The 15,537-nt window shown below is 37.3% G+C and overlaps 2 protein-coding genes across 13 annotated transcripts in view; both read left to right on the top strand.

Annotated features, from left to right (window-relative positions):
* The window catches only part of LOC115527024 (annexin A7), a 51,420-nt gene extending 44,312 nt beyond the window's left edge, over positions 1-7,108 (top strand). For 6 of the 7 annotated variants that reach the window (XM_030334376.1, XM_030334377.1, XM_030334380.1 and 3 more), the window contains 4 exons: positions 1,873-2,043; positions 2,123-2,198; positions 3,238-3,350; positions 5,039-6,171. In XM_030334376.1, coding sequence (XP_030190236.1) covers positions 1,873-2,043; positions 2,123-2,198; positions 3,238-3,350; positions 5,039-5,161 — 483 coding nt within the window. In that variant the 3' untranslated portion in view covers positions 5,162-6,171. Of the gene's footprint in view, positions 1-1,872; positions 2,044-2,122; positions 2,199-3,237; positions 3,351-5,038 lie in introns of all 7 variants that reach the window. The other variant, XM_032595222.1, reaches the window with a different exon arrangement.
* A 2,010-nt stretch (positions 7,109-9,118) lies between these two features.
* CFAP70 (cilia and flagella associated protein 70) overlaps positions 9,119-15,537 on the top strand; it is a 112,043-nt gene continuing 105,624 nt past the window's right edge. For 4 of the 6 annotated variants that reach the window (XM_030334368.1, XM_032595220.1, XM_032595221.1 and 1 more), the window contains exons 1-2: positions 11,800-13,501; positions 14,725-14,911. In XM_030334368.1, coding sequence (XP_030190228.1) covers positions 13,439-13,501; positions 14,725-14,911 — 250 coding nt within the window. In that variant the 5' untranslated portion in view covers positions 11,800-13,438. The other 2 variants (XM_032595218.1, XM_032595219.1) reach the window with 2 other exon arrangements.

Genomic DNA, 15,537 nt, shown 5'->3' on the forward strand with positions numbered 1-15,537 from the left:
GGCAGAGAGAGATGGCAGGGGTGGGGGCGGGGGGGACAGAGGATCCGAAGCAGGCTCTGCACTGAGAGCAGAGAGCCTGATGTAGGGCTTGAACTCATGAACTGTGAGATCATGACCTGAGCTGAAGTCAGACACTTAACTGACTGAACCACCCAGGTGTCCCTGAATCTCATACTTGCAAGTTTAGCATTGTACTGCCAGTTAAATTGGGCCATCAACTGACGATATGCAGGACTTCCATGGAAGTGCTGTAAGAGGTGAAAACTGTGAGGAGAGCCAGAGATGCAGAAACTTTTCTCAGAGTTCACAGTAATGTGATTAGCACCTTCCTTATTCTGATTCCCCAGATGTGCTGGAGAAGTGATGGAAAATTATCCAGATAGGGTATTTGGAATGATACTATAAGCATACTTAGAATGAGATGATGAGGGTCTGCTTGAAAAGACAAGCACACTGATTCAGTGTCAGGAGTTATTGGCTATCCTGCTAGTATACAAAGCTGGGCAGTCTTGAGGGATAGGAAAGCAGAAGTCAGGCTCTTCAGAGCAAAAGGAAGATAGTTCCAGAAAACACAGTGTGCCAAAGTGAGTGAATGTGGAAATGAGAAAGCAAATGGGTGGGAAGAAATTGAATTTACCTACAATGGAATAACAGAGTAGGGAAATAGATTAGCATTGAAAAACAACGAGAAGAAAAACAACAGCAAGAAGACAAAACAGGAACAGGGATTTAATGCTAAAAAATGATTATTTTTTACATGAAGGGCACCTGGCTGGCTTAGTTGGTAGAGCATGTGATTCTTGATCTCAGGGTTGTGAGTTTAAGCCCCACGTTGGGCATGGAGACTACTTAAAACAAAAACAAACAAACAAACAAAAAAGACTACATGAGGTGCCAAGTCTCTTTATGCAGAGTTCAAGGCCCAGCTATTTTACAAAGTAAAGAGACCTCTTAAAGGGAGTGAGCAGAAGAATGGCTTCTCAGGAAAATGAGACTGGTTTTTGTGTGTTTGAATCCAAAGGCAATCATCTGGGAAGTTTTTCCTGAGCATCTTTTCCTGTGTGCTATCTTTAGTCTCTCATTTAGAATATGCTTCTGCTTATTTCTTGTGCCCACTGCTCTTCAAAATAGTTTCTCACCTGTAAGGAACACCTCTCCATTGTGTTCAGAATACAGTTTCTCACCTTTAAGGAACACTTGTCTATTGTGTTCCTCAGACTGACACCAAGACTTTAGAGGGCAGCTTTTCCTTCATTTGGGTTTGTGTTTTTGAGAGAAACCAAATGCCCATCTAGGCTTTGCTCTTGTTCAGGCCCACGGCTTTCTCTCTCGCTCTCTCCTTCTTTCCCTCCCATCCCAGCGAAAATTTGGTATACAAATTGGCACAGTCTGGCAGAACTTGAGTTATTTGTAGCTTCTTCCTAAAAGCTCATGTGTCATTTTTATGTCTACATTCATAATAAAACTTAAATATTAAGATTTCACTTGACTGAAGGAAAGGAAGTTCATGAAGCTCCATATTATATACTCCCTCCCTTGACTTAAATTCTTTGAGGGCAGGGACCTTGTCTTCTTGTGTCCCTACCACCTTGCATATCCTATAGGTACTCTTTCTCTGGAGAACCTAATACAGCCTCACACAAAACAAGTGCTCCATACATTTTAGCTGCATAAATGAATACAAAGTGGAACTCAGTATAATGCATATTGATCTTAAATCCCAGCTAAGGAGAATTATAATTTCTTCATTTGAGTGGTAGTTTATATATCCTAGAAAAGATGTTTTTCTTTTTGGCTTTTTTTTTTTTGGTAGGGGAGGATTTTAATAGAACTTGTGTCACATCTTCCAAGTCTTGCCTTCCTCTTTTGCAGGGAAATCGTGATGAGAATCAGAATGTTAACCACCAGCTGGCTCAGGAAGATGCTCAACGTCTCTATCAAGCTGGTGAGGGGAGACTAGGGACAGATGAATCTTGCTTTAACATGATTCTTGCCACAAGAAGCTTTCCTCAGCTGAAAGCTACCATGGAGGCTTATTCCAGGGTATGAGCTTTTCTTTTGAAGATCTGGCTTCTGTTTTAAGTTGTGAAAATATTTTAACCCTTGTGTTTTTTGTTTGAAGGTGGCTAATCGAGATTTACTAAGTAGTGTTGCCCGTGAATTTTCCGGAAATGTTGAAAGTGGTTTGAAGACCATCTGTAAGATACTTTTATGTTTTGCTTTGTTTTGTTTGTAAATGAATGAGGCTTTGACTAGTTGTTCCCATTAAGTGATGATGCTTAATATAGCCTTCTGGGAATCTGCTTAGAGGCTGAGCTAATCCCATGTTTTATATACAATTCCTTATGAATGGTGGTGGTGTGATCGAATAGGGTTGTTTTGGAATTCGTTGGTCTTTATTCTGTATGCCCTTCATGAGGATTAAACAAGAATATACAGTAGATGTAGCAGTTCCATTAAAGTGAATGGGAAAGCCCTAAGGAACTATAAGTGACATCACACAAAGTGTCATTTTGAGCTCCCAAAAACATCTTTCAAATACTCAATCCAAAGAGACCCTTTTCCCTTTTGAAATGAAAAACCCGGTTTCTGGTGTTCTTTGAGATGTCCGATGAAATGGAAATTTAATTCTCCTGGAGAATATATGACTAAAGAGAGTATTAGGAACACATGTGGTATTAGCAATTGAGTGTCTTACAAATATTACTATAGTAATTATAACTAAAGTAATAATGTACAGTTAGTATACCTCTACCATTTGCAGGAAAAGACTTTGCTGTTAATTTTCCTAAGAGAAAATGTGTCAGACTTATTATCATTCTCAAATCTTGGCTCAAATCTGTTTTCATTTTCATACTGGAATGTATCTCCTATCCTTCTCTCAGACTTGTAGAATTCAGATTTCAGTCATTATTCCTTTTTAAGTAAGGTATTATTGGCCACAGTTGCTATAGATTTTCTCACTTGAAGGGAAAAAAAAATGTAAAGAGTGTAAGCTATTGCATCTATGGAAAGAAAATGGGATTTATTAGAGGGAATCCTCTAGAATTGAGGGTAGCCCATCTAATGTGGCTAGAAAGATGGATTCTGAGAAAAAAATCAAGAGGGAGAACATCACCTCAAATTTCTCAGATAATTCTATAGAAAATGATCAAAGGCAGGCTAGAAGTGATAAATGAATCTGGAGCATGGATACCTTTGTCAAGGCATCATGTGTGAAGTATCTCTAACTTGCAGTGCAGTGTGCCCTGAACCGCCCTGCCTTCTTTGCTGAGAGGCTCTACTATTCTATGAAAGGTGCCGGCACAGATGACTCCACCCTGGTCAGGATTGTGGTCACTCGAAGTGAGGTGAGGCTTTCTTTTTTTTTGTCTGATCTTACTTGATTTTGAATGTTAATTTCCTGAAAGTTCCTCAGCAGGTTGTCAGTCCCTCGGAATGATGTTAAGAAAGGGCATTGGGGAGGGTACCTGTTGGGATGTGCACTGGGTGTTGTATGGAAACCAATTTGACAATAAATTTCATGTACTAAATAAATAAGAGTTCCTTTGTCACTACTGGTGGAGGCTGTGTGAAGTACAGTGTTCATTCTCCTCATGCTGTGAGAGAGGCTTAAGTTAGTGCAACAGATGACTGTGTCTCAGTGTAGCCAGTGCCAAGAATTTTTCCTACTTGAGGAGGTCTGCAGAGAATACTGGGTTATATCAAGTTGGAAAATATTTATCTTTTCATTTTCATTTTGCTAATGTAAAAAATTTTGTGAAAGATTAATCCTATTGGATAATAAAATTCTCGACATTTAGCATAGCTTTTAATTATAAAATAATTTTTAAAAATTTATCTTTATCTCTTTACCCAAATACACCTCAAATATTTTCCTTTCTTTGACTTTGTATATTTATTAGAGTTCTTTCTTAATTGAAAGAAAACCTATGCCACTAAATTATACTAGAGAAGGTAAATCATTTTTAAAAAGACAACCATCATATGATGTTTTTTAAAAAGTTGTGTATTTGTACTTAGACCTAAATTTTCTAAGCACGATCTTTTCTTTAAATTGTAATAAAATATATACAACATAAGACTTACCATTTTAATCATTTTAAAGTATGCATTCCAGTGGCATTACGTACATTCACGTTGTTGTACAACCATACCACCACAACTTTTTCACCTTGCAAAACTAAAAATCTGTACGCCTGTTAAACAATAATTTACCATTCTCCTTTCTCCCCGGCCCCTGGCAACCACCAGCCACCATTCTATTTTCTCTACCTATGAATTTGACTACCCTAGGTACCTTGTATAAGTGGAATCATACAGTATTTATCCATTTGTGACTGGCTTCTTTCTTAGCATAACATTTTCAAGGTTCATCCATGTTGTAGCATGTGTCAGAATTTCTTTCCTTTTTAAGGCTGACTAGTATTCCATTGTATGTATACAATACCTTCTGTTTATTCATCTGTCAATTGACAGGTTGCTTTCACCTTTGGCTAGTATGAACACTGGTGTACAAATATTTGCTTGAGTCTTTGCTTTCACTTTGTGTACATACCTGAAAGTGGAACTGCTGTATCGTATGGTAGTTCTATTTTATTTTTTTTGAGGAATCACCATATCTTCTTCTGCAGCAGCTATACTGTTTTACATTCCTACCAGCAGTGCACAAGGGTTCCAATTTCTCTACATCCTGCTAACACTTGTTATTTTCTGTTTTTGATAATAACCATTCTACCAAATGGTTTTATTATTTTTTAAATGGTTTTTAAATCACAAGTATTTTTTGGAATAATAGATGAGACTAGTACCACCCTTATTCAAGATTTTTACAGAACAGTAAATTAGCCCTTCACTGGGTGATGCTAGCAGTGGTATAAATGCTAGCTATTAAATGTCAGTCACTTGGTGTGTTTTTTTTCCCTCTCTGCTTTGATTATAATTATATTCTTTTCACTATTAAAGAATAATTCTAATAATACCAGTTTTCTCTTAACAGCTTTTTTCTAACATCAAAAATATCATCTCTTGCATGCAGATTGATCTTGTACAAATAAAACAGATGTTCAAACAGATGTATCAGAAGACCCTGAGCACAATGATTGTAAGTGACACAAGTGGAGATTACCGAAGGCTTCTGCTGGCCATTGTGGGCCAGTAGGAGGGATTTTTAAATAAATGAAGCTCTTCACAGCATATCCTTCAAAGCAGTGACTGACCTGCATGCAGCAATATCAACCATCACCAAACCAAAAGAGCTTTTTACTAAGCATTGTGTCAGGGTATTGTGCTTGGTTTGCACATGTGGTTATTGCCTTAATTCCAATGTTATTTTTTTCTCTATATACAATCAACGTGAAGCCATATCACGATGATGTAGTATTAACGCGATATTTGTAAGGCATAATTCTCACTGTTCTTACTCTAATCAGGGTCCCAAATTGAATAAAAATCACAGCAATCTCTAATTCTGTGTAATAATGATGAATAAAAAAAAAAGTTGCTGAAACTCTGCCTTCCAAAGCCCCATAGGTCCATTGGACAGTTATAGTTGGTAGTATATCAAAACTATATTTTTAAAAAATTCAGCTCTTTTGACATAGGAGAGTAATTTGCATCTTATTTTACATAAATTGGTATTTTATATTTATAAACACTAAACTTTCCACATAGTGAATAGATGAGTATTGCCTGTAACAACTTTTTAAAAAGGGATTATATGTTTATGTGCATAAAATATATAGCCTACTTTTTTTTGTCTACTAAAATTCTCTAAAGATCTTTATTGGCCCTTGGCTTTAAAAAAAAATTATGAAATAGCTTCTCGGCCTTTTGGCTAAGATCAAGTGTAAAAAAAAAAAATTATGACTTTAAGAATTAGTTGTAATTTAATCATGATTCAAGAAAGTGAAGCTTCACATGTAGGAGGTGTTCAGTTAATGAGTGAATGAAGCTTAAAGCATCACTGGGAAAATTGAGTGCTAGCTCTTTGGAGAAGTGTTCAGGAGCTCAGTTAGTGGTGTAGGAGGATGATTGCAACACCCATTGGTTTACCCCCAGTAAATTACTTATTGAGTAATTACTTATTGAGTATATTGAGCATTATAATGGGTAGCCAGGAGAAATATGAAGGAAGGAAATTTATAATATACTGGGGGTTCTAAATAAAAAGACACCAAAAAAAAGTGGTAAATGTTAGATTATAAATTCTGCTGAGAGGAGAACCGTAGTTCTTTGTGTGAAGCTCCCTGGCACAAAGCAGAAATTTAATAGATTTTACGAATGATGGTACTAAGAAATGAGGAGAAGAATAGTAAATATGAATTATAATTCAATGAACAGTTTTGTGTAAATACCAAGGGGCATATAAGTTGGCATAAGATACAACCTTACTCTTAGATAGACCTATGTACGATTGTAGCATAAGGTAAGATACATGGGTAGAAGGATAATGGGTTAAGATGGATGTTAATTACTTTTTTAAAAAAAAGTATCATTGAGGGTTGCCTGGGTGGCTCAGTTGGTTAAACGTCCAACTCTTGATTTCGACTCAGGCCATGATCTCACGGTTTGTGGGATCGAGCCCCACATGGAGCTCTGCGCTGATAGTGAGGAGCCTGCTTGGGATTCTCTCTCACCACCTCCCCCCTACATGCACTATCTTCCTCTCAAAAATATATAAACATATAAAATATTTTAAAAGTATCACTGAAAAAGTTCAGTTTGGATGTAGGTTTTAAAAAAGTAACAGTGATGAGATTTGGTAAAGATGAGAAATGGGGGTAAGGTATTAAGGAAAGAAAAGATATGATCAATAAAATATGTTTTTTAAACCTTTTGAAAATTAGATATAATTCATATACCATTCACCTTTTTAAAGTGTACAACTCGGTGGTTTTTAGTATATTCACAAATCTGTGCAATCATCACCATAATCAATTTTGAACATTCTTATCACCCAAAAAGAAACTTTGTACCTATCAGTAGTCACTCCTCATTCCCCCTCCTCCTGTCCAGCCCGTGTCAATCACTAATCTACTTTGTCTTTCTATGGACTTGCCAATTTTGGACTTTTCATATGAATGGAATCATTAAATATGTGACCCTTTGTGTCTGGCTTCTTTCAATTAGCATACTGTTTTTTCAGGTCCATCTGTGTTGTGGTATGAATCAGTCTTCATTCTGTTTTAAGGCTAAATAATCCACTGTAACAAGGACACACATTTTTTTTTTTTTGTCCATTCATCAACAGATGGACATTTGGGTTGTTTTTACCTTTTAACTATTATGAATAATGTTGCTGTGAACATTTATGTACAAGTTTTTATGTGGACACATGTTTTCGGTTCTCTTGGCCATGGAACTAGGAGTGGAATTGCTGAATGATATACTATCTTTATATTTAGCTTTCTGAGGATCTGCCAGACTGTTTTCCAACAGCTGCACCATTTTACAATCCTACCAGCAGTGATCCCAGTTTCCAAAATTTTTTTTTTTTTTTTTTTTTTTTTTTTTACTAAATTTCTCTTCATCCTCACCAACACTATCATTATCTGTCTCTTTGATTATAGCCAAGTGGATGTGAAATGACCTCTCGTTGTGGCTTTGATTTGTATTTCCCTTTCTTGTGCTAATTAACATTTGCATATCTTCTTTGGAAAAATGTTTTCTAATACTTTTTCCATTTTAAAGTTGGGTTATTTGTCTCTTTATTGTTGTAAGGGTTATTTATATATTCTGTGTAGTAGACCCTTATCAGATATTATTTTATTTTGTATGCTTCTATGTGTTTTTATGAAGTCAGTTTAGGTTCAGCCATAAGAGGAGAAACAAGAGAGGCTCAAGAACATTATTATATTCAAACTTTCTAGAGACCAGAGGCACTGCACACACAGGGCCATATGGGAAAGACACCAGGGTGGTCAGGAGGAGGGCCAGGGGGGAATGCTTAGGCCATGACCTTTATTGGGGTTTCTAAGGGAGAAGCAAAGTTGGATAGGGTAAATAATTCAGTATTGGCTAGTTTGAATAATTTTGGTAATTTTTGAGCTATATGGGTGGTCTCTAGTGTCCTCTTACCTGGCTCTAGGATAATTAGAGGAATATTGCCTCCTCGGGTGCAGGGCCAAACGTAAGAGGTAAGGCTCTGGATTGGTTAGTTTGCATATCAAAGGCATGCTCCTAGTTGGGGGCTTTTGCTGTCTCTGAATGGGCTAACCAGGGAGAAGGCAGTCACTCCACAGTCAGAAAAGTTTTTTAAGATAGAAAATATAATACACAAAAAATTATATACCCATACAATATATATTTACAAAGATTTTGTGGACTGCCTTTTTCCTTTTTTTTTAAGTTTTTTTTTTTTTTAAAGTAATCTCTATACCCAACATGGGGTTCAAATTCATGACCCCACATCAAGAGTTGCATGCTGTATGGACTGAACCAGCCAGGTGCCCCTTTTTTACTTTTCTGCTGGTGTTCTTTGATTTTAAAGCACAAAACTTTAAAATTCTGATTCCAGTTTTTCTATTCTTTGGTTGCTTGTACTTTCAGTGTCATGTCTAAGAAACAATCGTCTAATGCAAGGTTAACATGATTTACCCCTATGTTCTCTTCTAATATTCTAATGTTTTTAGCTTTTACATTTAGGTCTTAGTTCATTTTTATAAATGGTGTGAAGGTGTTCAACTTATTTGTTTCGCATTTTGATATATGGTTGTCCCACCATCATTGGTTGGAAAGACTATTCTTTTCCCACTGAGTTGTCATGGCACTCTTACTTTATTTCCGAACTCTCAACTGTATTCCATTTGTCTATATGTTTATCCTTATGCCTTGATTAAGCTACACTTAATACTTGATAAATGTAGTTTTGTAATAAGTTATAAATTGGGAAGTGTGAGTCTTCCAACTATGTTCTTTTTCAACATTGCATTTGCTATTCTGGCTCTCTTGCATTTCCATATGAATTTTATTTTATTTTTTAATTTTTTTTAATGTTTGTTTATTTTTGAGAGACAGAGACAGTGTAAGCAGGGGAGGGGCAGAGAGAGAGGGAGATACAGAATCTGAAGCAGGCTTCAGGCTCTGAGCTATCAGCACAGAGCCCGACGCAGGGCTCAAACCCACAAATTGTGAGATCATGACCTGAGCTGAAGTCGGACGCTCAACCAACTGAGCCACCCAGGCACCCCTTCATATGAATATTAGAATCAGCTTGTCCATTTCTGCAAAATATCCATCAGGGATGTTGACAGTGATTACTTTGACTTTCTAAATCAATTTGAGGATGAGCAGTACATTTGATTGTATTAATGAATGTTGTCAGAAATAAATTGACTGGAAATAACAGATTAGCTAATTAGAAACAATTTTTTTGGAGTAATGTGAAAGGAGTTTGTTGGGATAGTGAGTCATCTAGTGGAGGTTTCTGAAACCCAAACTAAAGTTTGAATTTTATTAGATGATAGAACTTTTTTTGTCCCCCAAATTGGTTTGTATATGTAGATGACTTAATTCTGATTCTCGGTACTGTTGTATTTTCTGTGGCACTAAAAAGGGCCTTTTCCTTGTTTTCTTGCAAAGTTGATGTTTTAAATCTGTCAAAAAACATTTGAATGCCTTTCCTTGTAAGGATTACATGAAATTCAGAGTGGTCACTGCTATGCATTCCAGGAGAATAAAAGAACTATATAACACAAGGTTTTACCATCAGGCATTCCACAGTCTAATGATAAAGGGTTAATTATGTTTAAGGAAGTGACACCTGTTACTTATCCTTTCTTGCCTTGGCATCATGAGTGATCTAGAACAGTTCCCTAACAAAGACTTGGCCGTAACCCTTGCTTATTATGTAAAAAAGTATTTCGTGGGCAAGGTAGGATGGCTCTCTCAGTACTAATTCACTCAGAGCCCTCACCTGGGAAAAAATCCAGAGAGAAATTACTCAGTAGTTCCATAGGTCTATTTGTTTTAATTACTAATAACACTGCAACATTTAAAAGATTTTTTTCTTAATTTTTATAATTTTAATATGTTTATAACAAATAAAATTTATTTTTAAAATTTGGCTGTGGTAGTTTTGTATCCTAAGACATTTCCAATGGGAGTAGTATGTGTGTGTGTGTATAGTTTAATAATTTTTGAAATAATTTTAAATGTACAGAAAAGTTGCCAAAACAGAGCAAAGAATTTCCACATCTCTTTCACCCAGATTCTCATATAGTTAACACCTTATTGCTTCATTGATCACTTTGTTTACATGTATATGTGCATATGCATATATTCCTTACTATTAGTCCTTTTCTGGACATTTTGAGGGTGGACAAAGCAAACTACAGACTTGATGTTCCAACACTCCTAAACACCCTGTTGTGTATTTTCTTCTAAATAGTGTCCTGTATAAAAGCAAACAAACTTCCATATCAGGGAATCAGTTTTGGTACACTACCATCCAATCCATTAAGCTCATTCAAATTTTGCCCACTGTCACAACAATGTCTCTCTTCTGGTCCAAAATACTATACAGGAATACATATTGCATGTAGCTGGCATATATCTTCAGACTCCTTTGGAACAGTTCCCAGTCTTTCATGTCTTTGACAGTTTTAAAGAGTACAGCACGTACTTTCAAGAGGGTGGCCTAAAACCTGAGTCTCTCTGATGGCAGGAATAGCACAAAATGATGCTTTCTTTTTCCCAGTGAGTCTCATCAGGAGGCATGCAATGTAGACTCCTCCCAATCCTGGTGATGTTAACCTCAACCACATGATATTGTTGGTTTCATTTCACAATTTCCCCTTTGTAATTGATTGGTATTCCAAAATCATGCCAATATTCTCTTCTCATCAAACCTCCTCTCACCAACTTTAGCATCCACTTATATAGTGTGTGCCAAATGGTAATTCTCTGTTTCCATCATTTCCTCTTTCTTATTGGGTTGGCATTCTGTTAGGAGCTCTCTCCATTTATTTATATTCATGTGAACTTGTGTATCCCTATTTTACTCAATGGACTGTAATCATTATTATCATTGTTTATTTTGGCGCCCAAATTTAACCAGTGGGAGCCCCTTCAAAATGCCTCTTAATATTGCAACATTTGAAAGTATGTATGTTGCTAAGACCCATCCACGTGTAGTTGCAGTTAATTCATTTAGACTGCTTTGTAATATGCTATTTTGTGACTATATAATCAATTTGGTCATCCACTCATCCACTGGCGGGCACTTGGGTTGTTTCCACGTTTTTGCTATTTTACTATTCCAAAACTCTTGGTGTTTTCAAATGTATTAAAACTTTGGATTAGTATTATATACTTAGTCTATTTATTGTGTAAGTATTGAGCACCAGAAGTAGGACTGTTTTGCACTCTCACCAACAGTGTGTGAGAGGCTCACTTTTAAAATAACTCATCTGCATTTTTCATGGAGAAAGATTTAAATGACCGGTTTTCAAAGCCGTGTAATAAAGGCTTTTATTTTATTTTTAAGTAAATTTCCTCTTGGTTTTCCAACTATTTATGTAGGGATATTGAAAGGAAAAGGTCGAGAAAACAAAATCCAAAGTTAGAAAACGTTGCAGTTAAATTAAAGCAAAGTTGCAACCGCGAACATGGCAACAGAAACTGCCACTCAAGCGCCTAGTTCCTGGAGCGCAGGCGCAGACAGCTGTTTCCGCCACAGAAACCATTACCGCGAGTCTTAGGGATAAACTTGTAAAGAATGCCAGAACTAAGTTCTCGCGAGAGGTGGTTAGTTACTATAGTTGCGGGTAACGCAATTGTGGCTGCCTCAGGTAAGACGGCTATAATTCCTCCGAAACTCTCTGCCCCCCGATCTCTCCTTCGTGGACCTGCGACCACACCCCGTTACAGCTTCTCTTCAGCTACAGCCAGAGTGAAACGCTGGGACCGCATCCCAACGCAGTGCACTCGGGTACAGACTTAAATGCCACCGACCCTGCTAGGCGCAGGAGCTACCGCTAACCCCGGACCTCCCACCTGAATCCAGACTTAGACCCCTTTCTGGCTCTGCGCCGAGGTCTCCGGCAGTAAGCGGGCGCTAAGCCTGTGTCCCCAGACCACACCCCTTCACATGGTTTCCTTCATCAAACCTTTTCTGATTTGACTGTTACCTTACATTTTCTTAGGAGCGATATGACAAGAAGTGCAGGTCTGCTGGGGGCAACAGGAGCGCCCCTCCCCGACCCCCCACTGACTGCCCTGACCATCACTTGTAACTGGCCAGATTTCTTGCATTCATTATTCAGTAAATACGCCGCTAAGACAAGGCATAGTGCCGGGCACTCAGAGACTGTAAATACGAGAGAGATTCCTTGTATGTAAGGGAGTATTTGAGCATTCAGGAAAAGCAGTGCGTATTAATAATACCACTTGTGCGGTGCTTCATAGGTTAAGCAGTTTTAGTGGATATTCACAACAAATGTGAAACATCAGAAGTTAAATTATATATTTCACAGAAGGTGAAACTGAGGCTCAGAGAAATTAGGCTTTTGTCCAAGATCAGGCTAGTGAAGGTCTAATTCCCGTGATACTATTGAAAAGGAAAGAAGAAAACTGATGTAAAAGGTCATTTTCAAATGTGAACTTGATAAGAAAATTGTCAGGGTCACTTAGGCTGTGATTGAGCCTGAAGACATGGTGTTAAACAAGTGACCTGTTTTAGGTGACTAAAGGTTGAGGGAGTAGCTGAGAAGAGGCAGAATAATTATATAGCCTGGGGACACTAGATAGCTCCTTTTTTGTACCACCACTCCTAGACACAGCATAGTATGCCCTCAGCAAACATTTGAATTGCCCTAAGTTCCACTTTGAATTGAGTCAGAAAATCTTTCTTAAACATATCCAATTAATTTTTGAAATTGTGTCCTTAATGTTGTAAAATAATTTAAAAATATCATTGACTAAATAAGACGTATGTCAGGACTTTTGCTAATGGACTAGCCATTATTCCATATGGCTGTTTCCTTCCTGTGCTCAAAGTATAGTTTTGTAAAAGTGAGAGATTAAGGAACCATTGAGGGGAACTTTGCACATCAAAAAAAAAAAAAAAAAAAAAGTCTACCAAAGAACACTATGGAAGATGTGGGGGGCAGCGGGGAGTAAGGGAGATGGCACTCCTACCCTCTATGTCTTGTGATGATTTGTGCTTATGGGTTAGTTACACATATAAGGATCATTTTAGTGCTAACTGATGTAATCCTCCTTGTGAACAACTCTGTAAAATACTGCCTGTCTAGCTGCAAAGGTTGAAAAGGGCACAAAACATTGATGGGACTATGGCATTTTCCTAGGTTATCCCCTAGTATTGGTTATGATATAATATGGGTACTTCTACAGCTATGGTACTGGAGGGGAAAGGTGGATTCATTATATTTACAGAGACCAGAGAAGACCAGAGGGACGTTGCCCAAGTGCTGATATGGAGCAGGTGTCATCAACAGGCAGACCTGTGCAGATCACTGTGACAGATGGATATGACTTGGTAATGTTATCTTTGGAAATCTGAGAAGGCCTTAGTTTATTCATTCTTCTTGAAAGTACATTTGTCTTTGAGTTCAGGTTTCCCTGTCAAACATCTACCTGCAGGTTGGGGGAAAATGTATTGGAAACAGCAGCAGGAGAAATGCTTTTGCACCCTCCTATAACACCTGACCTGCTGGTCTTACTTAACATTGCACTGGTACTACTTTCTCAGTTTTCCTTTTTGTTCGACTATATAATCAGCAGGTCAAATCACTATGTGTGTAAAATACCTGGCAACTTGAATACTAAATTTTACTGGTGACACAAGAAGTGATTTTTGTTTTCGTAGACCGCAGGTCTTTTCTCCTGAAAAATATCTGAATTCTTCCAGAGTTTCTCTTGTGATTAATTTCATTTGATGAATTTAAATAAAAACTACAATATGAGTTAACTATAAAAATTACAAAATAATGAAATGGCAGATATTCATTCACTATTATGAAGTCAAAAGCTCATTGCAAAACAGGATGCAATGAATGATATTTTGCTTTGTTTTAAAAGATGTATAAAAGATGTGTGTATAAATGTGTGTACATATTTGTATATATATTTACATACATACATGCATATATATTCACTGGAAAGCACTAAAAAATATATTCTAAAATGTTAATAGTGTTTACATATTAGAGTGAAATTACAGGTGATTTGTTTTCCATGTGCTTTTCTCACTTTTTCAAATGTTTCACAATATACTTTTATAATCATGTAAACACAAGAAAAGTTATTTTTAAAACTCCAACATAATGGCATTTAAATAGAATGTTGCAGTTAGTTACAACTAGACTTTTTAAATTTTTTTTTTTCAACGTTTATTTATTTTTGGGACAGAGAGAGACAGAGCATGAACGGGGGAGGGGCAGAGAGAGAGGGAGACACAGAATCGGAAACAGGCTCCAGGCTCCGAGCCATCAGCCCAGAGCCTGACTCGGGGCTCGAACTCACGGACCGCGAGATCGTGACCTGGCTGAAGTCGGACGCTTAACCGACTGCGCCACCCAGGCGCCCCAACAACTAGACTTTTTAAATGACTTTCTACCTACCTAACCTTTTTGTATATGTGGTATAGTTTGTTAGGAAAACACGGAAAATGCTATTTAGGTCAAGTCAAAATGAGTTTCCAGATGTATAGGGAAATTCTCTATTTGAGTAAAATTGTAAAGTGTATCCTTCTGTCAACAGAAAGGTTTTAAAGGAGATACTCCAGTTACTTTTATTCGTGCAGAATTCAGTCAAGTGGTTCTGGGAGACTCTGCAAAAGTTACGGTTTCTCCAGAAGGAACTGCAAAATACAACTTCACTAGCAGCTTTGAGTTCAATCCTGAAGGAGGAATTACTTTGGATGACCTCGCCCACAAACCTGTGTTCTGTAAGTCCTGTGGTACTAAAAATGTTAATTATGTGAGTATGTTATAAGGAGATTCCGAGGTATTTAGTAGTTGTTTTGGGGGAAAATGAACACACCTTACCTTCTTAACCTAGGAATAATGTGGTATACTTTGAAACCTAGCTGCTTTTGGCAGCAATCTCCATGGCCTGCTAATTCTAATCAATTTGTATCAAAGACCTTTTGACATTTGGCTGAACTTTGCAGCCCTTGCCTCTGGAGTTGGGTTGAGAGCTTTTCCTAAATATTCCTATATTTAGGGTTGACAGATTTAGGAAAAACAAAAAACAAAAAACCCTGAAAAACAAAATTTGGGACATACTTACATTAAAAAATTATCCATTGGTTATCTGAAATTCAAATTTAATTGGGCAGCTTGTGGGGCACCTGGACAGCTCAATGGGTTAAGCGTCCAACTCTTGATTTCAGCACAGGCCATGATCTCATGGTTCGTGATATTGAGCCCCATGTTGGGCTTCATGCTGACAGCAAGAAGCCTAATTGGGATTCTCTCTCCCTCTCTCTCTGTCCCTCCCCCATTGTGCATGAGCTCTCTCTCAAATAAATAAACTTAAAAAAAAATAATTGGGGATCTTGTATTTTACCTG

Source organism: Lynx canadensis, chromosome D2 (genome assembly GCF_007474595.2).
Source record: "Lynx canadensis isolate LIC74 chromosome D2, mLynCan4.pri.v2, whole genome shotgun sequence".
Taxonomy (NCBI): Eukaryota; Metazoa; Chordata; class Mammalia; order Carnivora; family Felidae; genus Lynx; species Lynx canadensis.